Source organism: Oryzias latipes, chromosome 9 (assembly GCF_002234675.1).
Source record: "Oryzias latipes chromosome 9, ASM223467v1".
NCBI classification, from domain to species: Eukaryota; Metazoa; Chordata; class Actinopteri; order Beloniformes; family Adrianichthyidae; genus Oryzias; species Oryzias latipes.
In genome coordinates this window covers 15957670-15983326 of record NC_019867.2, presented here as the reverse complement: position 1 = coordinate 15983326, position 25657 = coordinate 15957670, and the positions used below count along the sequence as shown (strand labels likewise).

Below are 25657 nucleotides of genomic sequence, written 5' to 3'. Positions count from 1 at the left end.
CACCATCTGAACTTTTTAGCAACAACTGGTGCAATGCCATCTCACAGCTGACTAAGTCTTGCTGGAAAATACCACGCAGCCTTTGTTAACACTTTTACTTTCCCAGCGACATCTTCTCACCGTCATTAATCTGCTAAAGAATCCTGACAAAATCAGAAATCTGGGCTTTTTTTTAGTTGATACTTTGCTTGTTTGGTGATGAGGGGGGAGGTATAGGGGTGATAGTTTTGGCAGATGGGTGCAGAAGAGGTTAGAGATGGGATGTAAGAGTCCTTTGGAGCTGTAGGCGATGGTATTGGGGCTTGGAGTGACAGGGTTAGGGACTTGGGTGGTGAGGTTTGGGAGGTCATATGCTGGAGTTTAGGGTTGAGCACCGAAGGGTCAGATTTGGCTCACTGTGTCTGAAATGGCACATGACCTCAGACTCTGGGATGATTGGCACGAAGGGAAGACGTTCTGACGGCTCTCAGTCATCATTCTCGTTGTCTTGCTCCTGAGTTTCGGGTGTAGAAACCTTTAAGGGTCAGACTGTTGGACCTCGTTGACACTAGGCCTGCCTCTTTTTATTGGACTTCTGTTCTAGTTTTTGTGTTTTTGTATTGAGTTTACGGTTCTCTTTATCCATCTTTTTCCAAAGGCAAAGAGAATGCGCATCGCTTTTTGCTAACAGCTTTTTGTCTTTTATTTCAGATGTTTGTCATCGTTGTCTGGAACTTTGAACTCTACATGGTCCCTCTGGCTTTGCTGCTGCTGTTGGCTTGGAACTACATACTTATTGCGTCGGGGAAGGATACAAGACAAGAGATGGTGAGTCACCTGAACCGTTACTGGTATCCCTCCGCTTTTCTTTCTTGTTGCTGTAGTGTATGTCTGCAAAATACAATAATATTTTTTTGTGTGAAAACATTAGCTTAATATTTTTTGATTGAAGTCCTTTTCTTTTTTTTTTAAGAAAAAATAAAAAAAAGTTGTGAATCTAAATTTTTTTTAACATAATCCCAGATTGACATCTAAATGAAAAGTAGCACACTTTTCTCAGGTTTTAAATAAAATGCACCTGCAACTTTGATCAAAAATAGAATTTATTTTTAAAAGATATTTTTGCCAAATGTCTTTTTTTTCTTTAAACTAAAAAGGAAGCAACTTGATTTTCCAGATGAGCTGCATTCTCAGTACAGTTCATGTTTCTAGCTTTTCTTTTTTGAGGCAAACGAAGAGAAAAATAATAGGCTGTCACCTTGAGCTATGTTACGCCACTTACCTGGTAGTATATTTATTTAATTCATTTATTTTTATCTCTTATACCAATTAAATGATGTCAAAGCAATGTCACGGAGAAACAGACATGTTTTAATCATGGCCAGGCACATTTGTAAGGTAGAGTGAGAGCGGACCATGGAGCGAGCGTGAACAATGAAGTGATTAATTTTAATAAAATCTTTCTTCCAAGACTCAGTCAGAAATCACCCATTTACAAAGTTCAGAGTTTCTTGTTTTTCAATGCATGTTTATATCTTTACAAGTATTATTTGGGTAAGATTCACGATGATTTAGAGACCAAGCTAAATTTGACTAACTATAAGCCAAAATATAACACCTAATCTTTGTAATTTGTTAAAAAATGCACATTTTTTGTGGACAAGCTTCTTTCATTAGTTAAACGTTATCAATGATTGTTTCAAACGTGAACACAATTGGAACCATGCAATCCTGGTGTCACCTTACAATATGAGTAGAATGTACCTTTGCTCACCTGTAGATGGCGACATTGTTTGACAAAACAAGAAATAAATAAATAAAAATCACACCTGCCTGAAGACAAAACCCAGCTTGATGAATTGTACCCGTACCTGCTGCTTGTATTCATTGTAGCATAATGACATTTTTCCCTACCTTGTGCTTCTCAGGTAAAATGAACTAACAAAGTTTGAAAATACTCACTCATTTCTCATGTGAATGAGTTTGACATCCTCCAGACAAGTATTCTTCTTTAAACCCACTGTCTAATAAGATATTTCCCCCTCCACCTGTCTCCACACCTTTTCTTTCTTTCTTTTTTTTCATAATAGTTTTTTGAATTTCTTTTTTACGTATAGCTCCAGTCAAATGTTTGTGTTCTGTTTCTGAATTACCTTCAGTCTCACCAGCTTTGGTTTAAAGTCCTTCATGTTGAATTCAGAGGACTTTTGCACCTGCTTGTAGCACAAAGCTTAATAGATCATCAAGATGAGTGTTTTTAATCATGAGAGCACTGCTGCAAAGTTTTTCATCTGACCGTCTTCATTTAAGTATCTTTCACTCTAATAAAGCCATTCAGCAGGTGCTTTAGGTGAGAGAAATCTCGCTGTTTGACAGCACTGATGTGTGGAGTGTCTGAGCTGCTGTTGTCTAAGGGAAGCTATGTGAATAAGCTGCTTCTTACAGCTTGCAGGAATGTAAGTGGAAACAATCTGCAAAAGCAAATAGGTTATAGCACTAATGTACCATCAGTGAATGTGCAGGTGGGTCTATTATTCATTAATACTTAACGTTGTGGGTGCTAGAGTGTTGTTATGATGTCTGATGATGTGTAAAGTATTACTCTTTTACTTTCCAAAATCAAGGTTAAGGCACAAAAACAGTGTGGAACAGCAGCAAACACACACACATGCACACACACACACACAACTATGCTTCATTTGTATGAGATAAATGCATCAGAGATAAAAGCTGTCTGTGTGTGTCCTCTTCGAATTGTGTGGGTATTTATCTTCTGTCTGCGTTTACAGACATTTGCACTAACCGCATATCTGATGGAAGTGGGATTAATTGACAAAGATTAGCATCATTAGTGGGTTTTTTTTTAAACTTGTTGTTTTTGCAGCATGTTGAAAAGTATTGTTTTTTTTGTTTGTTTCCCCCGTTATTGTTCTTTTGTGCATGCAGACGCTATGTACGCACATACATGAACTCGCTCCTTCAGACACAAGTATCCCCTGAGTCTTGTCCCTGTTTGTTTTTGGTTTCCCAATCTGCTCGGATGCAGTGGGGTGGAGGAGCGGGTGCGAGTGAGAGTGAGAGCACAATATCTGCGCTCCTTGCCTCCACTCCTGAATTCCAAGTCTTTATCAAAAAATAAGTCATGGCTGTCTCTCGTTTCCTTCTTGCACTTAACAGAGAACAAAAATAAACTTGCGAAGAAAACAGGGGAAAAGACTTTTAATTACTTTAAACAACACATCAAATTAAAGCATTATGCTGAGCCGAGCAAGGGGTAGCATCCAGAGCATTGCGGTTTTCTTGCAATCTGGGGTGAGGGAAGTGTCACAGATCTTACTCTGAAGCGTGAGGAAGAGGGTGAAGAGGAGGAGAAAATAAAGGGGAGAAAAGCAGTCACTTGAGTACAGACTTCCTAATGAACTGACCCTGATTCATCTGATGGGTTCAATGTGGAGAGCCTTTCTCTGGTTTTACACCGCAGCCACAGTCCTGTCTGTATCACGTAAACAAACACAGCGTTCTCTGTGCGCAGTAATTCTCCACTCAGGGTCACTTACTGTTGTGTGGTTACATGCTGCTCTGCAAACAGAACCCAGATCAGCGCCTTTTACCCTAGCCCCAACCTTGACCAGAACCTGTGAAGCAGTCAGAGCATTTTTAGAACAGTGATTATTGGAGGCACCTCACCACTGAGGTCCCCGACCTCTTCTCTTATCATGTAGCACTCTGACCCGTGAATGTTGACCCCTGAACACCGTTAACTGACCTTTGTCTCACACTGGAACGTGTTCACTGAAACGAATCAAAGAAAATGCTTTTAAATCTTTTTTGAAAAATGCTTTTAATTTATGCGGTGCATGGATATTTTCTGGCCACATTTGTTTTTTGCATTCAGCACTTGGTGTAAGTTATAATGACACAAGTTGCCTCTTTTCATTTTTTTTTTTTTTTTTGGAAACCTCAAACATTCTCGACCAGAAATGCATAAAATATATAACTTGTATGCAAAACCACCACACACCACCACAAATTCTATTTGATGCCTTTGCCTTTTTTCATTGTTTTGTTCTGCATTTGTAACTCAATGAGAAACTTAAACGAAGAAAACATCATAGCAGCTAATCTCTGATCAGAGGTTATGTTTCTACAGACTTCTTTAACAATGTGCTGGAATGACTAGACAAAAGGGAAAACATTTGACCTTAGTCTAAACCAGGGGTCGGGAACCTATGGCTCGCGAGCCATATATGGCTCTTTTGATGGTCACATGTGGCTCGCAGACAAATCCTTAATTATACTTTTTTTTTCATTAGACCAGTCCTTCCCGGGCGCGATGCGATGCCAGAGGCGCGCAGTAGTAGCGGTGCTTAGAGAGAAAAATCTGCGCCAGCATTATCAGTTTACTATTATCTATTATTTCACAGAGTTTGTACCAGCCGGAAACCTGTGAATTGCCGTGCCTAAAACGGCGCGCTCCCGTCTTTGAGAAAGAGCGCGCAGTTTCGGGGACGGGATGTGTGAGGAAGAAAGCAGAGGGTGGGGGTGGGGGGACAGGCAACAGGGGAATCGCGCAGGGATAGTAAAAAACCCGCTGTCCGTCACTCACTGCAGCGTGTGAGTGTGTGTTTGGTTCCATGTCTGTCTCACATCTAAAGAACATTCAGACCTAAGATCACGTTTAAAGTCTCAACGCCTGCATGAAGCAGAAACTCACCACGTATCAAGCAGACTAGACCATCAGCAAAACTACCACGAGAAATACTCATCATTTATTAACAACAGCATAATGATGTTAAAAAGAATCCAGAGACTTATTGTACTTTAAAAATGTTGAAATTACATCAAATGCACACATTCACTTGTATATTTAGTTTTAAACATATTGTCGCGGTCTGAGTTGGATGGCTGTTGGGCCGCGTTAAAAGTTCTGGAGTTCATGGTGGAACGCATCAAGCAGAGATCTGATTGGCCCTCAGTCCTGTCGCTCAGCCTGTTGTTAGGGAGTTTGGACCAATGGGGTTCAGCTATGGGCCGAATAAGGGAAATGGAGGGCTGATGCGGCAGTGAGAGAATATAAAGTTGGGAGAAGCGCTCTCTCTCGTCTCGGCGGGAGAGATTCAGGAGTTGCTGAATTAATTGTACGGCGTTTGTTGCGGTCTGCAGTCACCAGAATAAAGAACCTGAAAAGAGGTTAAGTCTCCGTGGCTCAGTGTGGGAAAGGGACACTACATTATTGCATGGCTCTTTTGAAATTACATTTAAAAATATGTGGCGTTTATGGCTCTCTTGGCCAAAAAGGTTCCCGACCCCTGGTCTAAACCTTACCTACAAGACATAAACTAAAAAAAAAAAAAATAAGTCACTCCGGCTTCATCTCACAGTTCCAAAACATGCTTCAGAGTGTGCTAGGTAAATGTGTGGCCCTGCGACAGACTGGCGACTTGACCAGGGTGTACCCCCCCCCCCCCCCCCCCCCCCCCCCCGCCTTTGCCTGACAGTAGCAGGGATGGGTATCAGCACCCATTCATTAAGAAAATGGATGAATGGATGGATGGATGGATGATAATTTAAAGTTTAAAAAGTTGTAACTGCTCAATAAAAATTTTGAAATTAGACTAGTCTACAAATCAAGTCTACAAATCTTTACACACAGCATCTGCACTAAATCAGAATGTTAAACTTGTCGTTAGCTATAGTTTTGCTTTAACTAAGCAGAAAGTATTTATTAAAAAAAATAGTTTCACTATCAAACTAGAAGCAGCTTTTGTTTATTGAACCTAACTGTAAGAAATTTACTACAACAATTCTAGATTTACCGTAGGTATTTTTTGATCCTTTACAAAGAATCTAAATCTTTTAACTGCCTTTTCTGAATCCACGAAGGACTTGTCCATTAGAAACAATCTAATGTAATGCACTTTTATGGTGCTTGGCTTCATTTTTACGTATATAGTATATTATTAGTGTATAGCTCATGGGTCCATCCTCAGCTGGTATAAAGGAAGCTGCCACGCTGCATGAATTTTTCAACATAATGAAGAAATCCCAGCTTAGGGAGGAAGAAATCTTCAAGATACTTGAGCACTCATGAGTACAGCTTTAACGTGTTAAGGGCAAGTTTATATATATATATATATATATATATATATATATATATATATATATATATATATATATATATATATATATATATATATATATATATATGAGACAATGTAACTGACGATGTAATTGATATTGTGCCTTACTGCTCTTTTACCCCCAAAAAAGTGCTCACCGGATGCTTTCAAGGTGTTTCTTTCGATGCAGGCAGCTGCAGGAGTTACATATGGAAAAGGTGATGTTTCCTTCTGCCGCAGAATGACGGGCAATTAAGTCTCGTCACACTAAAGGACCATCCTCTTTATCCCGTGCTTTAGACCATTACATTGATTCACCCAATGGATCCACCAACCCATTACGGAAGAGTAGACCGTAATGGGCTGAAGATACTTCACACTAAGAGACGTGCTTACACTGGCAAGAAAGCTGAATAATTTTCACCCATTTTAGAAGTTAGCATCTCTATAAAAACATAATTCTGATTTACCTTGTGATGGGTTTCCTTTTGGCTGTGTTCATTGATTTATAAAAGTAAATCTATATTTATTTGGGCTGTAAAATTGTCAGATTGTTCTTAAATATCTGAACTCTTTTAGAACCTAACTTAATCACTATCTTTATATTTTTTATTTTCTCCCATATTGTACATCTCCTAAGCCTTTACTGTATCTCAGAACACACAGTCTTGACATCTGCCCTCATTAAAGGCCTTGGAGAATGCAGGTAGAGAGGAGTAAATATCAGGAAAACTGAAAGAAAAAGAGGAAACACTGCCTATTATACCACATCTCCTACAGAAAGTCACACCTCCACTTTTCCCCATAAGAACGCAACTCGGGAAAGACAAGGAGAATGAGAAAGGAAGATGGAGTGGGCGCAGGAGACAGAAAAAGACAGAGAGGCATTCTTAGAGACGGAGTGACGGCAAGACAGAGGCAGAGGAAAGCAGCTGTGGATGGCAGGCACTCCTCAGTGCAGAGTCAGACATGGCAGTTGGTGACAGGTGACAAAATCAAAAGGTCATGTCACTTTTAACTGGGAGCTCCTGTGCCCCGCTGATTTCCCCCGTGCCGCCCCGGCATCAGCGCCGCTCATCTCTGCTCCATTCACCGCCTCTCTGTCTCTGCTAAACTGGCAGCTAGGATAGCAGGCTGGCAGGCAGAAAGACAAGCATCGGGCATAGTTTGAAGCAGGACGGGAGCATCAGGGAGGCTGATGCACCATCCTCCCGGTTTCCTTTTTCATCACCTTGCCCCCCTCCCCCCATTTTTCTGTAACTTCCTTCATCGCAATGAACCTTTGCAAGCATCTGCGCACTTTGTAAACAGCAGTGACACTTCAGGGTTTGTTATTGTTTTCTTCTGTAAGCCACATCCACTGTAGCTGTTTGCCTGCGTTTCAGTTTGAACCTTGAACTGAAGTCTGGTTGGCAGATGTGTGCAGTTGCGCTGAGTAGATTGGACATCAGTTTAGCACTCAAGCCAGAAGAAGAGGACAAGAGTGTCTGACATAAACAAACATCTCATTTTATTGACTTTCACTCATTTGTGCTGAGGGAGCCTTTAGGAAAATGTGGAAAACCTGCCTAATTTCTGTGTGAACATTCATCATCAAAAGAAAAATGTAAAAGTCTTACTTAGTAACATTAAACTCCATCTTTACAAATTCCGGAAAAAATGTGTTAATATACAGCTGCCCTTTTTACCCCCCACCACCAGCTTCCGGCTCTGATAGCACCCTGGCTTCAACCCTATCTAGCCCCCCTACTGGGTGAGCCCTGGCTTGGGCAGTGCAGATGGAAAGGCCCCCCTCTGAGGGCCACAGCTTTGACAGCTTGTGAAGGGTCTGTGTGGGTCAGTCTGGCTCAGCCTTATCAGACACACAGCTCTCCCTCAGTCTGCAACATACACACACAGACACACACTCATGGACAGTGCATACCAAGTAGGGCCTTGAGATCCCCCAGCCAGCCACTCTGCCAAACCTCAGCAGCTGGAGAGGTTAAACCCCCTCACGTATCAAAGAGGGAAAACAGCAGGAGAACGAAGGGAGGGAGCGATAGAGGAATGGGAGAAAAAAGAGGGGAAAAAGTATATCTTCATGTTCACCTGGATGTCTGCCTAGGAATCAATTCCCCCTGTGGCTGTCATTGCGAAGGTGAGGAGGGGGAATGGTGGAATTCACTCCAGCCGGGGAGAAAGAGGGCTGAGTTAAGAGGCATTTAGGTGGGAGGGTTAGAATGATGCTGGTAGTTAAGACTGTAGACTTGTATTTCCTCTGTGGAATGAAGGTTGGTTCTCGATTGAGTCGGATTCTTTAGGTTTGGCCTGTAAAACAAAAACTCTCTTCTTCCCTTTTTTTAATCCAATTTTTAATCAAAACACTTACGAACATTATATATTTATATAAAGTTTTTTTCGTGTGATAGTTAACTTAATATTCTATTTGGATCAATTATATGTTCAGTCGGGTGTAGCCATAGCACAGTCATTTAAACCTGCACATCCATCCATCCATCCATCTATCCATCCATGACAACGGACATCAGGCATGATACAGCATTCCTGATGCCCCCCCCCCCAATGTAATGGCCTGCAAAAATCCACAATTAGCATAAGAAATAAAATAAAAATAAAAAGGTAAATGAATAAACAAATAAAACCACAATATTTAAAAGATGAACAAGTAAAAAAAAAAAAATTTCTAAGATAAAATAAAAACGCAAGGACTGACCAACAGAAAGATGAAGAAATAGTCAGACAGACATAAAAAGAAGGGAAAAAAGCCCAGTGTTTAGGCTGGCTAATTCCTGTCTTGATGGATGACAATTTCTTAAACTGAAAGTAAAATTGCAAGGGTCAGGGCCACTACATGACTCATTAATTTAAGTCAAGAAGCTCACGTCTATCATTGAAGACACACTAAGGAGGCTGTGGGAATGCAGAACCTCCTTAAAAAATAAAAGAAAAATGAAAAATGTTCCTTTTGTTTATAACATCAGAAACTGTTAATTGTGGTAAATGCATTTTGTTTCTGAGTTTATGTCTGACTCAACACCAAAGCCACGAATTATCAGTAAAACATTTTCAAGAAGTGTCAAGCATCAAGTGTAATAAGCTAATGGCCATCGAAGGTTTTCTCAAGAGCAAAACGGTATTAAACCAGCTTTTTAGTGGTTTTACTCAACTGCTGCACTAGTTCATTAGTCTTGTTTCTGAGGAGCTGCCACAGATACTCAAGAAAAAACCTGCTCAGTCATATCTAACAGCTTAAAAACTATACAAAAATTAAAGAGAAAAAATGTCAGTCTTCCTGCAGAAGTTATGATGGGAGGAGGCACGTTTGAGTTAGGGCTAACCAGATGCATGCATGCTTTCAAAACCATGTGAACTCTCAATGTCACCATCTCCATGTGCATTCTTTATGCAGTTTATGTTATCACCATCTCCTGTATGTATTTAGAGGGCACAGTGTAATCTGTAAAAGTAGCCTGCATTATCCCTGTGTTATTTGATTTTGAATGGGTCTGAATACGTTAATCCCCCACCTATATGGAACTGACAGGAACGGCTCTGCGGGCTATGTGAGCCTGATCCCGTCGACAGCATGGCTTTGATGCTGCGGCGGTGTAATGATAGTTATTCAAACAACAAGATAATAGGGCGATAAGCAGACAAATGATATCATGCACCAAAAAGGTCTTAGAAAGAGGAAAGAATGGGACAAATGGAGGCAGAAGGAGAGGAGGAAAGAGAGACGTTTGAAATTCATTGGCTGCGCTGAAGGTAATTTATATCCTCTCTTAGAGAGACAGTAGCTTCAGTGTGTGCATTTAGCCGTGGCAATCTTCAGGGCAGATGATATGTTCCATGTCGCTTTATTTATTAATTTTACACTGTGTCTCTTTGCAGGAAACATGACTGCTCTCTGTAACCAGAGGCAAGAGCAGAGCAGAGAGCAGAGGCAGACAAACGACTCTATCACTCTCTCTGTCTCTGTAGGTCATGCTTCTCCAGCCAGCTTATGCTCATTCCTATTGTTTAAAGTTTGCAGCTTGTGCCAGCCGTGCCCTAGTAAAGACTCTGTGTGGAGGACTCTATTATGCTTGTGACTTGGCATGGGTTAAAGGATTTGAGAGGAACCATGATGTCTTTTTAAACAGTTCATTTGTTTTGGAGATGCCAGACGGCTTTTGTTTTACAGTATCGTGTAAACATCTTTTGCATTTGTTGAGTGCAAGAATTCCCTCTCCGGTGTTTGTTCAATCTGCTGCTGGATGTATTCTGTATCAATAAAAAGATTGTCAATCGTGAACTGTCAAGCTTATTTGTCTAGACGTTGATGGAGTCACTGCGAACCGGGAATAACCGATTGTGATGCGGTCGGTTAAAATGTGGAGAGTGCATCCACAAACAACACTTTACCCAAGTGATTCGGAGCTATTGATAGAGGCGGCACACACAAGTACACACACTATTGATTTTACCCTCTCAACTCTGCTGTTCTGAACTCCTCTTTGTTTGTGTGGGAAGCTGCATTTACATAAGAGGCTTATGTCAGCCGGCACATAGTTCCCCCCCCTTATTCCAGTGAAAAACAAAAAAAGCACAAAAGCTATTGTCTTGTTGAGTAATGATTTTTGGATTTCTCCAAAACTAGTTTGTGTCGTTCTGTGGGTGAAGGTTGGTTCTCAAATAAGGGACCAATAAAGATTTACTGGGAGTTGCTTCCAGGGGAATGTAAAATGAGGTTGACAGCTGTATTGCTTATTAAACGGATGTTTGTCTTTTTTAAGCGAGAAGCAGTATTCTGACCTTGTAGTAATGATTTGTTCAGATTTTACTTTTTGATTTGATGTTTTTGGTGTTTTTTAACATGTTCTCGGGGCATTTTCCTCATAATGGAGGACATGTATAAAGATATATATAAAGTCTATTTCTTTATTCAAATCATTGTGTATCAGAAGCACACGAAAAAATGCAGTTGGAAAAAGCCTGTAGGTGTGACGTAGCAGCTGCAACAAGAGTGCCACCAGTTCCCTGCTTCGCTTCATTCTGATGCATGCGCTTTATTGGCATTCCTCTTTCTGTTGATGTAAATTGTAAAAACTACACTTTTAATGTGCTACTGCAGGGTGGCTCTGCCAGGCACTATTTCTTTTGTGCCATACAGTATGCCTCTTGGTGTCTCGTGGCTCCAGCAGTAACACCAGCTCCGTTTTCATCGGTTGTGCACCACTGAAGCAAATAGTTGCCTTTCTTTGTGCCTTTCTCTTTGAGCTTAAGGCTCTTTTCTGTCTCTCTCCCACAAAGCATCACCTTTGGGAGAAATAACAAACAGGTGAGAGGACAGAAAGTGGAGGCACAGGTCAGGGAGGTCAGAGGATACGGCGCAGAATCAAAAAAAAGGCTGTCGTCTGGTCCCTGTGACCAGTGTTAAACTCCACTGTTTTTGTCAAAAAGTCATTTGACTGGTTGAATGGAATTTAATCCTCAGCTCACTGAAATTCAAAGCGCCAGCATTTGCTTGCACTTTCAGAAGTGTCAACATACTTGAACAACAGAATGTGTCTAAAATTAAAATTCTTCTTCAGGACTCTTTTGAAGCTCATGACATATTATGAGATGAGCTATCTGCATGCTCTCCACGCTCATTAACAAACTGCAGCCAAACATAAGCAGAACCAATCTGCTTTAATGTGACTCTTTTGCTTTTCTGATGATGTTAACCCTATGTTATCTCGTGTTTATCTAACGCACAAACATTTTTTTTCTCTTTCTTGTTTTTTCTTCTTCTTCTTCTTCTTTCTCTGCTACAGCAAGTAGTAGAGGACCTGCTGGAGGATGAGGATGAGGAGTTTGACAAAGATGACAAGGTAATTATGTCTCATGTCTGGGATGCACACACATATACACACATATTGCCTCAGGAAGGGCTGACACTGTTTCACAGACCGAAAACAGACTAGAGAAATGACTCCATCTTTTCCTCCCCTTGTCACCGCCTGGGGCACAAACACATGTTCACAGATGGTACAACCTTTTAACCTTTTTTTAAAAGTTATTTCTGCTGGTAAACACACTGCACATCCCCAAAATGCAGTATTTGTTTCATTTAATGCATTTCAAATGCATTTGATGCACCTTTCTAATATTTTCCTTCTTACAAACCACTATATTTGACTTCTGTTTGTGCTTCACGCCGTTCTTCCTGGGAACATTCCCCCCATATAAAGCGCTTAGTTAGCTATTTAGGTTCATTCACTGCCCCTTTATGTCCCAGTAAAACAGCATCTGGGCTTGTCCAGACACTATCAGGTAACAACAGGTGGCTGCTTTACTGCCTCCGCTCGTTTACACCGCAGGAACAACTACTGAAACAAACGCCACTGAACAGGGTAGTAGTGCCTTTCCGATGCCACACATGGGAGGGGTAATTGAAATGATCTAGCGCTCTATCCACCCACTGTGCTGCACGTCTTTTTCTTCTGTGATTCAATTTTAAATATCTGCAATTTACTGTCTGACATTAAAAGTTTCAGGACTCTAAGGGAAACAGCTCAGTAACTTTGCATCTTGAACATTACTAAACCATGCGATGAAGTACATTCAGACTGTAGGATGGGGTATTTGGGCTGCTATGTGTTTAAAACATTTTTTTGAATTTCTTTGAGCAGTTGGAGACTTGCCTGCAACAGCATTTGCGCCACAAGGGTTTGCATTGGGAACTGCAGAAAAAGGGTTAATAACCACATTTATTGTGCAGATGGTCAAACATTCATTCCACTATTAAGTCTGCCAGTCAAGCAATCAGTCAGGCTGGAAGCCAGCTTGGTGATGAGCACACATAGATATGGGGCATTACATCCTCTCCCACCGTGATGCAGAAGTAAAGTTTTGTGGCTGTGAAGTTGCACTTCTGTAATGCACAGGAGAGGCAGGCACTGACTAAAGATATTCACAAGACAACCTTGAACCTTTTTTTGCTCCTTCTTTACATGTGTCCTTCTTCATTGCATTTCGTCCCTTCCCTCAGGAAAAATAAATAAAAGTACAGGCATTTGAAAAGCTGTAGATTATATGAAATATAATTTGGACTTTCATATTGAAATGAGGTGCAGAGGCAGCTTATGTGGCCTCAGTTAGATTTGGTTCCAAACTGATTATTCCAAATAAGAAGGCCTTGCTCTCTGTTCACACAGGGCTGGGATGCTGGATAGCACAGCTTCCACAAAGACTACAATTTACCAACTCTGGCTTCATACATTTTGATCTATTGCTCTTCTCAGCTGTTAGCATTCCATTTAAGCTGTAGGAAGGTTGAAAGGGGGGCATTTTTCTTTTTTCTTTGCCTACATCTCTTCTCCCCTCCCACTCTCCTTCAACCTTTTCCTCAAACGCTTCCTTCCCTGCCTTCCATTTATTTTTGTCTGACTCACTCTGTCCGTTGCACTGCCTCCAACCTGGTTAAGTGCAGAACAAATGTAGTTTCAAGGCTGAGAATTTTTTAATACATTGAATATCAATCTTTTAGCACTGGATGTGGACTACGGCTCCAGATAGTATGAGTAAGTATGAAGGACGGGTCAAAGGAGGCCTCTTTTATGGCACAGGCCTATAGGGGAGAGTGGGAAGAGGAGAGACAGCGAGAGGGAGAGCAGAGGAAAAAAAACTTTAATAAATGTGCCAAGGCCTCATTTTAATTGAACTTGAAGCATATGTTGCAAGTATGTACAATCCAAACCAGATGTTTACTCTGACTATGTGCATAGCTCTTCCCAGGGCACCACAAGGCAGCTATTAGCGGGATAACCTTTGCTCCAGAGGCTAAATGGGGTATTACATGGCCAAAAAGTTGAGCACCTGTTTTTTATTGCAGGGAGGACCCCTTGCAGGCTTTTTGCTTCGACTTGTCACATGTGTTTTTGACTTAACAAATTGTTGGGCAGATGTGAGAGGCATGTTTCTTTTGAGCTGGCGCTGATATTAGTCGGTTAATTGTAATGAAAGTCCGGCATCAACGCTAATTAATGAAGACAGCTAAGATGGGGAAGTCAGGCGGGCAGGCAGGCACAAGACTCTGGAAAGAAGAAAGGAGACTTTTTTTACTCACTGTTTTCTTCCTCCCTAATTTCCCACTGTTTGTTAGTGTTCGTGCTGCTGACCTACTGCATTTGCTGTTGCTTGATTATGTTATCAAGGTACAAAACAGAAGGTTTGAACGTCATGACCAAGTAACACAGTCTAGGGTTTACAAATACAAAACCACTATACATTGCAAATCTTTGCAAAGATCCTAATCAAAAGGCTTTTCCCTTTAAAAAAAACCTGTAAAACCTCTAAACAGTTTTTAAAAATCCAATCAGCCTCTATAAAGCTAAACATTTTGGATATGGTACATACCAGGGGCCTGCAACCTGAGGCTCTGGAGCCACATGCGTCACTTTCATCGCTCCATTGTTATTCTTTGTCGTGATTTTAGTAAAAAAAAATGGGTTTCTAGTGTAGGCTAACTTCTTTTAACTAGTTTGGTTCTTTCAGTTAAGTTTTAAGCTTTGTAATTTATATTTCGATTTTTACCATTTAAGATAACCGATAAAAATTATGGTGAGAGTGGTTTTCTCATTGAATAAGCGTAAATCACATATCGATTTTTTAGGAAGTTGAAACTAATGCTGTCATGTTTGTATTCGGTAGTAAAAGAAGAAAAAGGATGACGGCGCACCAAAGTCACAATGACAGAAAACGCATGTTTGACTTTCTTGCATTTCTAATTTAAGTAAATCTGCTGCAGCAGGAGGATCTTATTTGACACATACTGTATTTTATTTTGAAGGGAACTTCTATCTGCTGCTGATGTCAAAAGTAAAATGGGTTTAAATGATTATATACCTTTATTAGAAATTTAGAATACTTTTATAAATCACTTACATTATTGCAAATATTAAAAAGCTACATTAAATACATGGAACAAAAGTAAAGTGTATTTTTCTAAACAGTGATTCTGTGGATTTTGCTGGGTTTTGGTCAGTAAGAAACTAGACCAAATGGTTCTTTTAGCATCAGGTTGCAGACCCCTGATATATATGTTTGTGTTTGTGATTTTAATGCACTCCTAAATGAAGACAAAGGTTTATTAAACTTTTAGACACCAAAAGAGCATGAACACAATGCTGTGCAGTAGGCACAGTAAAGTAATTTCTTTATAAATGGTATTGCCACTGACCTAAATCTCACTTATGCACAAGTTTTGAATAGTAAGTCATTAATTTAGTACAAATGAATGCAGTTTACAAAAAACACCTGTCAACAATTACAATAATCTTTTTTCACCTTTTAACATTATAACAGGTTCATTCATCATTTTTTTTTTATACTTGCAGGAATTGATTGCAAATGTCACTGTTAGTTATCTCTGCAGCTAATATTTTCACATTATGAATCGGTCTTTCCTTACAGAAAAAACATTTTAAAGTGTTTTAGTTCTGCCTAAAAATCTTTTAAAATGATGCATTTATAGAAAAGACGGTTTATGTCCTATAAAAAAAAACAGCTTTAGACTTAAACAGGGCGATAAGGTGAGAACATGCCTCTCATTCCTGTATTTACAAGCTGCAGGCTGCAGGGGTTTCAGTGTGTAATCTAGCCAATGATGTCTCCTTTCACCTGTGGGTTCGCTGTCCAGAGCTGGCAGGACACAATCACCTTTAGGCTTCGCATGACTGTGAGTGTTTGTTCGTGTAAATGTCTGTTTGTGTGAATGCTGCACATGTGTGTGCGCAGCTCAGCTGCCTCCCAGAGGGGGGCTTACTGGAAAAATGGGGGAGAGAGAGTGAATGAGGGAGACAGACTGAAGGAGTGAGGAGATTACCCTCACACGGTTGACTGGTCACTGAAGCGCTTGTGCTCCGCTCAGCTAGGCTCCACTAGCCTCAGGAGGACCTGACACAGATAAGATACACACTGCAATCATGTCCTGCTCAGAGGCTTACTGCTCGGCACACCCCTCTCTCTTTCTCCTATGTGTCTATCTATCAATATCTCACTCACACACATGTACTTACAAAAAACCCACTCCCCCCATTTATTACACATTTTAACCTTGTCATATTTCTCAAACTTTAACAAGATTTACAAAATTTGTTCATAGCTATTTTCATGGTTTTGTTCTCCCTTTATTTTTTGTGCTGAATATTTTTGTGTCCTGATAAAAATATATTTTCTGTTAACTCCTAACAGCTAAAAAAAAAGATTATTTTAAGATAAAATGTATCATTTTGTAATGTACAAACTGAATTTTTGGAATTGACCTATTCCCAATTATTAAACTAAAAAACTCCAAGCTAACATTACCAGCGCAGATAAAATGGCGACTAGTATTGGAGGAATCCAGGCACACAGTTTTGAGCCAAATGGAAGACATGGATCTATTTGTCCACAAGTGCATCCATCAGAATGGAGCAGAGCTGGCCTACTCAGCGTATTTTCTACCTAACAAATAGGTTCTTTTTCAAACAGCGTTTGTTTTCTCTGCTCCCGATTTACAACCATTTGAATAAAGAAATACTCAGAAATGCAATTTTAAAGGTTAATTTTCTCAATGCATTTCCTTTATCTTAAGAAAATGCCTCAAGAAACATTTTAAAAACATCAAAAACACAAATATTTCAATGGAGTCAGTCTTTAACGAGTCTAACATATTTATCCAACACCTCCAAACCAGACTGTATGTGTGCTGGTAAAATCCCTTGGTTGTAATGAATCCACTAATATTTGAGTATTTTATTTTTCCAGACTCAATGCCTTATTTGTCATCTTTTTTATTTTGCTTTCATAAATGCAAGGGATTTGGTTACTTTTACAAATTTCTTGCAGCTAGTTGGGTTGCATTTATCAGAACACTCATAAATTAAGCATACGTTTCACTGTATACTCCATATAGCTTTTTTAATTTCCTCCCACTAATCTACACGGTGGTGCAGAGAAATAAAGTAAACAAAGAGATGCAGGAAATTCCACAACATGTTTTCTTTTTGGTCCTAAACTAACACATTAGTCATGCTGCTTATATAATTTCCAGTATATGTTTTCTTAGCTTCATTCTTTTACACAAAAGCTCCAATGTTTTTCAGATGTCGCAGAACGTGTGCATTTCAAACTATTTATGAACTTATACCTGGTATGATTTCATCAGTTTTTGCTGCTTTGCAGAAGCGTTTTGTTGGCCATCAAATCTCAAAAGTTTAAATCTCAGTTTATGCAAGGAAACAGTGTCAGATGATTATAATGGGAAGTGCTAGCTCATCAGTTTGAGTGACAGCAGACGATGTATAACCATTGTGCTATCCTAGGCACTTTAACATTGGGAGCTGGGTCATCTAGACCCACTAGACAGTGCGCTGAACCTTTTTTCTTCAATGATTTGTGATTTTCACTGGTGTCCATGGATAACATGAAATCCTCTTCGTCAATGTAAGGGTGGGGTCATCTAAGATAGCACAAGGGTTAAATAAGAAATAAACTTATGTATTTTTCGATCAAAAATAAAGCTTGGTTAATCATTTTTTATATAATGGGTCCTCCAAAATGTCATTTTTTGTAACAATTACAAGTTTCCTACCTATTTTTGATCATAGGGTTAAGATTGGAACTCATATCCTTCCTGTTATATGTGCACATGTTATTATTTCACTTATTCCTGTAAATGCAGAATACTGCAGTGGCGTTTATTAATAGTAAGTGAATGGATGGTAAGGACATAACTGAAAGCAAGTCAATACATCACATTTTTTTGTCCAAATAATTAGAAATTAGTTTGAAGCAGTTTAATTTTTGCAACTCATCTTCAGAAATGATATCTATAACTGTGCAACACCTTTTGAAGTCCCAGCGCTGCTGTCTCAGCCCCAGTCACGGCACTGCTCCGATTGCCTAGATAAGGACATGGCGTAATGTAATTGGACTAAAGAGAGCACTGGGAATTCTATCAATGCTCTAAATAAAGCATGACTGAAATGTTTTTTTCGGGGGAGGCCATTGGGCTTGGGATGCAGAGGGGTTGTTCTCAGGTTGTCTTGAGGGGGTTCGGCTGCAGAGGATAGGAGAGGCTGGAAGAGGAAAATAGTTTTGAATGCCTGTGTTCTTTTCTTTATGCCGGCTGTGAAGGACGAAAAGCTTCAGACTGTAAAAGATGCTTTTGACTTTTCTTCTTCATGTTTTTCCCATCTCTCTGTCTTCTTTTTCTGCTTTCAGCAGAGATGTGGATAAGAGCTGCATTTTAATCATGTTTGGCTAATACAGGAAAAATAGAAAAGAAAGGAGGGGGGCATGGAAGGCGTATTGTCTCTCTTTTCAATACACACTGCATTGTTTGTTTTTCGTGTTAGCCACACACAAACATCTGGTATATTATCTGTAAACTATTTCAGAAGCTTGTTGTTCCTAAAAATGTTGTCTTCAGGCATTGTTGTTTGAAATAAATGTCACTTATTTTTCCATTCAGTCTACTATTGTTGCTATTGATTATATTTTTAGATATTAATGGTAGTTTAGGACATGGGTACCTATGTGGCTTTTTACAAAAGTTTAATGTACCAAAAGATAAATAAAAGCCACACTGTTTTCATTAAAATATAGAATGCATTCATATATATATTTCTGTAAACAAAGGTGAGTAATGAGAAATTAAATTGCTCTCTGTATTTCAAGGCTTAAACTGTGATCATATTATCAGTCTCTGCTGTGGATTTGCTGAGAAAAACATCCACATTGTAAAAGATTTTCAATGTTTGTGGCTTGTAAAGAGAAAATCTCACTGTAATCTATCCAAGGACACTAAACCAGGCCCCTGGGAGGAAAGCCGTGATAAAAACCATGTCCTCGAGGATATGTTGGCTTCCTGGCACTTTGAGTGGATAAAAGCGATGGTGGTAAGTGGACATGTGTGTGGCTGTGGCACGGACTCCTCTGCTAGTGTGTATCACTGTCTCCTGGTTAACTGGTTAGCTCTTCGTGTGTCCGGCGGACACTGTCTTGCGTCCTGTCAGGGTTTGTGTACAGTAACTGTCCCTTGTCTGCGTCTCAGTTATTAGTCATTCACTGCACGTTTGGCTCCCAACCAAAACTCATTGCAAGGGACATGCCTGTGCTTGCACTTTAAGGTGATGGGGAAGTCCAGTGAGCTCCAGCATGGAGGGCTGCTCCTGTCTTTTTTTGTGTCACGTCCCTGTATCACTGTAGGGCTGCTATGCTGCGAGGTGACAGCTGCGGATCGAGCTGTGCCGATGTGTTTACTGTGTTGTGGGACTTCTGGCTGTGGGGTAAAAAAAAGGGTAACACGGTGGCTCATGCCAGCCAATTACCTCTTTCTGCGCTGCAAAATGAACAATAAAAAAAGACAGGCTCCCCACAATGTGGTCAGAACCCTATGATTCTGTGAAAACGCTGTTAATTACAACCCACTTTCAGATAATGACACCTTTCTGGATCCTTATTTCACTGATATTAAAACCTAAAAACCTCATTTTGAAATAATCTTGTCTTCCCCGAGTGTTTCTTTGCTTTTGGGGTGATTTTAACACTAGTGACGGTGTGTTGTCTTTAAATCTGCAACACCTATGTCACATTGCCGGGGTAATTCCCCTCCTTTATTGTGCCAAATGCAAAAATATCTATTCTCCCAGGTGTTGTTGCTCTGAATCACATATACACTTGTGGCTGAACGAGCTGAACTTTTTCATTGATGAACTATGCATCAAAGGATCACGGCGTGCACACCTTCCACCGTAGGTGAGGAGTTCGTGCTCGCTCTTATCCACTAAAAGTAACTCTCTTTGAGACTCTCACTGAAGAGAATGCTCAAGACGACACACTTTCACCCCTCAGCCTCCCATTGGATAGAATGTGGAGCACAACACTTGACAGCGGTGTCGTCTGAATTTAAAGTCAGACATGTAAGAAAGAAGGCGCCACCTTTTCTTTTAACAATCGTCATAAATCTGTAATGAGCACAGAGAGGATGCATATTTCATTTACTTTTTGAAGATGTGATTCCCTTACTTCATAGAAATGCACTCTGATTCTATTGTTTCTTTCCAGCCCAAAAAAATAAAAGTTTGAAAGCACTGGTTTTTACCTCTGTCTCTGTTGCATGCCTCTGAACATGCATGCATTAACAAAGGTAAGCCAAAATATACCACGTTTGTAGGGTAACGGATTAAGCCAAGCCTTTGTGTTAATAAGATATTGTTATACTTTTTGAATTCTTAAACATAAATGCTTTTTCGAAAGCAGCCCATGTTGGATTGCAACATGTACAGAAGTGCTTTTTCTAAAAACACAGTCGCAGAGTGATAGACTGACAAACCAGCAATATGGAATGGAGTCATCTAAAACTGGGCCAAAAGCAGACAAGAGTAATGCTCTACCATACATCACACCCTGCCAGGGTGGATTCTGGGAAGGACAGGGGAAGGAGAGTGCAGGAGAAAGGAAACTAAGGTGAGACCTGGGGGGTGGGGGTCAGGTGGCGTGCAGCAGTAGGTGTGGAAAGGGTGACCACAAGCAGGAACGGTGTTGTGGTAGTCATTGATGCTGTATGCGAGTGTGTTCTTGACCTTGAGCCTGATGGAGGAGCTGGCGTGGTGGAGGTGATGAGAGCCCCCAAGAGGGAGACGGGTAGAGATGATCCGCTGCATACAACCTCCTGCCAACTGGACACAATATGGAGACAAGCACACAAACTCACAACTTCAAAAACTTTTGTAGCGCAGAAGTAAAACAGAGGTCAAGTTCAAAATAAGCCAGGCATTTAACCTCTCCGTGCCTTTTTTTAAAAAAAGCGTGTAAATTTATCTCTACTGTGGGATTTGACCGACTGAACAGAGTAATTAATGTTGGGGAGCATTGTGTGTGACTGGTCCACCTTCAGCTTACAGTCCTGACTGAAATTTTAGTTCAGCTTTGTGGAAACTAACTTCAGCGCACCTTCAAACATCCTCTCCCACGCAGAAACCCCATGGACTCATATAAATAAACGTTCATTCACTTGGGCTCCTTATCAGAACCTCCTCTGTGTCAGACCTGCTTGATTATGCCTTGACTAAAAGATTGAACGCTTTGTCCTGTCATGATTTTGAGATTGAAACGATATACTTTTTTTTGCTCAGTTCCCAAGAGTTTTAAGGGTTTTTTTCTGCTAATGGACCTGGAAAATCCCACTTTATAAAATGTGAATGATAGTTCTGCATTACAGGTAATAGCACTTAAACAGTCCCCACCGAAACATTAGTGGTGGAACTAAATTATGCAAATAGACACGTATTATAAGAGGTAAAAGGTACCCTATTCTTTTCAAATACCATGTTTTATGACATATCAACTCAATATGCCTAAAACGGTGCAACTTATTGGATATGCATACATGTAGAACAAATTGTTGCAAGAGCATCTAAATATTTTTACACGCAGGTGCACACAGACTCACACATTGTGCATACATTTTTAAATGCTGAAATGTGTATAAACTGATTGTTCATTGATGTAGTTTACAAGAGCAACAAACGTGGAATAAATCAATATATTGATGACAAAAATTGCATCAGGGGAAACATAAATGTGTTATATCGGTGATAAAACCTGCCTGATAACTAAATCAATTGATGCCACCGTCAGAATGAACAATGCTGTCTACCATGTGAAATATGTCTGAGATTTGTAACTGCAGCCATTTAAAAAAAGAGAAATTAAAATACTTTTTTTCTTTTTTACATTTTTTTTTTTTTGACTTTTGTCTTTTCCTTTTGAGGGAGCCAGGAAGATAACTCTCATATAGTTTTAAATATGCATCAGATGTTAATCATAGGCAGGATTACGTTGTCTCATGCACGGTTCTTCCACAAGTTTTGGAAATTGAGCTTCTGTGGCTTCATTCTCTTCTCAATGGGTGGAAATGGGAGGGCAACTGACTTTTTCTGTTACAAAATCAACAAGAGCGCTCTCAGATGCCCTCTGGGAGTTACATATTAGCATGCTGTCAGGTTTTATATGACATTTCAATTTTTTACTGTGCTGCCACAGTGAGAGGGGCAAAACAAAGAAAAACAGGTGCAATTTTAGCACGGCAGCAATGAGCAGCAGTCACTGGTGCTTCAGACTGATTTCCTGGCGGGATGGGATAAATGTTGCTACATTATAACTGTTGGGTTTATGACTTTTATGGCATAACCCAGCAGGGAGAACAGTGTGATCAGAGGTTAAAACAGTCTCAAATGGCTGTTTCCTTTTCCACCCAATGGATATAGGACAGATATTTGGGTCCATAGTAATAGGCTAAGTCCTTAGCGACCTCTCTCTTGTTTAGCCCTGGGCCTTGGGTCAGTGAAGAACAAACTGTCTTTGTAAAGTTGCTAACTGTTCACTTTGCACTTTTACATTTAGATGGGCTTTGCCATTCTGGCAACTCTGTGAAAAAAACAGAACAGCCAAGTACACTAAGGGGCTGCGCATCTTTCCTTTGTTAAATATTTAATCAGCTGTTTCAAGGAGTTTACCACATTTGTTTACCACAATTTACCAGCAAGCGATGTGGTTAGCCTGACTTGGCTGTTTCTTTGTCTGTGTGTGTGTGAGCACACGTCCCTGGGCTCTCTTTGGTATCAAAGTGGGTTATTTTTCCCTAACAGATGCAAACAACTCGCATCGATTTAACGGCTGTTCCTGCTGCTTGAACAGTGAATAGTTTTCAGGGAGTTGACATCACGCTCCACACATCCAAACAATGATGCAAACTTTGGACATAACCACAAAAGATGCATTTATGGCCTCTAAATGCACACGCGCAATTAAAATCCGCAACTCCCCGCCATCAAAGGACACCGGCTCACTAAATATTTCTGCTACCAGCCTGATGAGAGTTAATTGATGTCAAAGAGTTTGCTACGTACACAAAAACATTTCACTCACAGCACAAACTGTATTAATGCAATTTTCGGTGTAATAGCAACGTGCTCACGCTGAGCTCACATCACATATTGTTATGAAGGAGGCTGCAATATAAAAAAGTATTTTCTAAAGGGAGAGCTAAAGTACCACAATAATGTACCAGTAAAGAAGCTTCCAAAATTTCTTGCAGATGTGGGATCTAGTTGATCCCCTTGACACAAAAGAGTACCTACAAAGACTTGTCTGGAGTCATTTCTAACTGTCGTTGCTTGTTGTGTGCAGACTCCCCTTAATAAGTCAGCTAAACATGACACATGCAGAAGAACCTGTGGTTGCAGTCCATCAAAATTCATGATGCTTAACACATTCATTTGACTTCTTACATTAACTGCCATGCAGTACCATCCATCATTGGGCTGTTGCAGGAGGTGCTGGGATTTAAATGACACTTTGAACATAAATACATCAGCATCTGTAGCAAAGTCAAAGCAAGACTGCAGCTTTAATTTCATTAGTCTCTGCATCAAGGTCTCCCGCGAAGACCTTAGCCTTCTTTCGGAGTGAAGTGTGGACGACTGCATATCTGATCACATGCCAAACGGAAATATCCACACGCACACCTCCTCACAGAACCTCAGAAAGCTTGACAAAACAATCATCTTTTATTCAGTGTGTTAATACAGTGACGGATCCGCTCCTGAGGCCTTCGAGCATTCTAATACTTAATCTTTTTATGAAATATTTAAGACAACATTAATTCTCCTTTTCTTATAACTATGATGAATGAAGGTATTGTCTTTCTTATTTCCTGCCTCCATAAATTTCTCTCCTATGATTCATGGTTTGGAAATCACCACACAGTCAGTAGAAAAAGAGCAACTTTTAGAAGTCAAGGTCCCCTTGTGGTCCAATGTTTGCTTGGATGTAGAATTGTTTGTAGGCAAACACAGCAAGACCAGGTGTGCAGATCAACCTTATCTAATGGCTGTAGGGTGTGTGTTCTTGTGTGCATATTAAGTTCCATTATAAGAACAGGTTGCCTGACTCCATATGTGCACAGTGTGCAGGGAAGCTGGGAAAACAAGGATCTCCGTGGCCCTCAGTGTTATTGCTACCTCCCGCCTCTGCAAGCCGTGTTTGAAGACAGGAAATAGGAGTCAGACCGCAGTCCGAAGGGCATGTGGCAATGGTTTATGCGCTTGTGACCTCTGACCTATCTTCTTCACCCCCACCTGCTCTCTCATACCACTCCCATGGCCCTCAAACACTCTTCCCTAAACCCCGGCTCAAAAATGAATTGTCCTGACCCGGCCCAGTCTGGCTCGGCTCGGGTCTTACCAAGGCTAGCACAACAGACACCATGTTCTGAGATTTGTTTAAGCGAGCAATGGAAAACAGATGGACTGTGAGGAAAGCAAAAGGACCTAGAGTAGGAAAAAAAGACGGAGTCTAGTAAGATATTTTCGAAGAAAAATAACCCAGAGAGGCTGTCTAATTATATCTATTTGTCTTGTGTGGTTTTGCTGGGGAGGCCATGTGGTCTCCTTGACTGTTCTATGGTTCATTTTTCACATTATCTGATCCTGGATACAGAGCATAAAGACGAGGGTGGGTTGGGGGCAGTCTGAGTCTCATTGGGAGGTTTGTGGTGAGGTGGCTGGTCTCAAAAAGCCAAATGTGGTGAAGGCCTCTCAGGTCCTGAAGGTTTCATGCTTTGAATGGTTCTTAGTCAACCGTGAGCATATAGGAATTAGTCACAACTTTATTCTTAAAACACACAGCATCCATCAATCTTCATCAGTTACACAGTCATCTCTTTGCACCAGTTTTCAGGCAGCTGTAGACATTCTCATTTTTTCAAGCTTTACAATAAATGATCAAACTTTCTCATTTCTATGGTCTCATTAACAATGCTGTTTTTTTCTTTCCCGGTACATCTACAGTCAAAATCATGAAAAAATTCTGCTCTGTTTTTCCATTCCTTTCCCCTTGTATGCCATGCAGACACGTGTTGCAAAAGTTTGCCAGTTATGGTCCCCACTTTGCCATTGTGTCTAGATCTGTCTTGTCCATGCCAGCCTGTCAGTCAACAGGAAGCTTGTTGACTGTTGCATGACTTCTCAAACCCTTTGCTTTGTTTGGGGTAGACGGATGCTAGTCTGTGCTTTCTCCCACTCGCTACAGCAATATTCAGAGTTCACAATCATCCAAAGTTGGAATGGAAATGCTGTTCATTGCAGTTGACAATGTTAATGAGGATGATAATGATGTCACGGTTGGTGGTATCGTCACAGTGTGCCAGCCATTAGAACAAAAAAGGGCTCTGCCCCGTCTTCCTATAGCTGCCTTGGCAGCAGCAGACAGAGAGGGTAAGGGCCCAAAGTTTGATATATCCATTTGGCTTTCAGTTTAATTCTCCCTCTTTATTCGCATATTCAAATTTTTGTGTGTGCTTTTGTAAAAGGAAAACATTTTGATTTGTTCTGCCAACTTTATATCTCTATTACTGCTTGGAATGAAAGCGCTCTGTCACTTCATGCAGGATATCCGGTGATTTGGCTTCCCACTCTAAATCTTTGACGCTCTTTCAACTGTATTGTTCTCACAAAGATGCCTGTGCCCAGCCTCTGTCTTCT

General features: G+C 40.4%; 1 protein-coding gene across 4 annotated transcripts in view; it reads left to right on the top strand.

Moving 5' to 3' along the window:
• mctp1 (multiple C2 and transmembrane domain containing 1) overlaps window positions 1-25657 on the top strand; it is a 142574-nt gene that overhangs the window by 105863 nt on the left and 11054 nt on the right. For 3 of the 4 annotated variants that reach the window (XM_020706014.2, XM_020706013.2, XM_020706012.2), the window contains 3 exons: window positions 691-807; window positions 11900-11956; window positions 18911-19009. In XM_020706014.2, coding sequence (XP_020561673.1) covers window positions 691-807; window positions 11900-11956; window positions 18911-19009 — 273 coding nt within the window. The remainder of the gene's footprint in view (window positions 1-690; window positions 808-11899; window positions 11957-18910; window positions 19010-25657) is intronic. The other variant, XM_004072648.4, reaches the window with a different exon arrangement.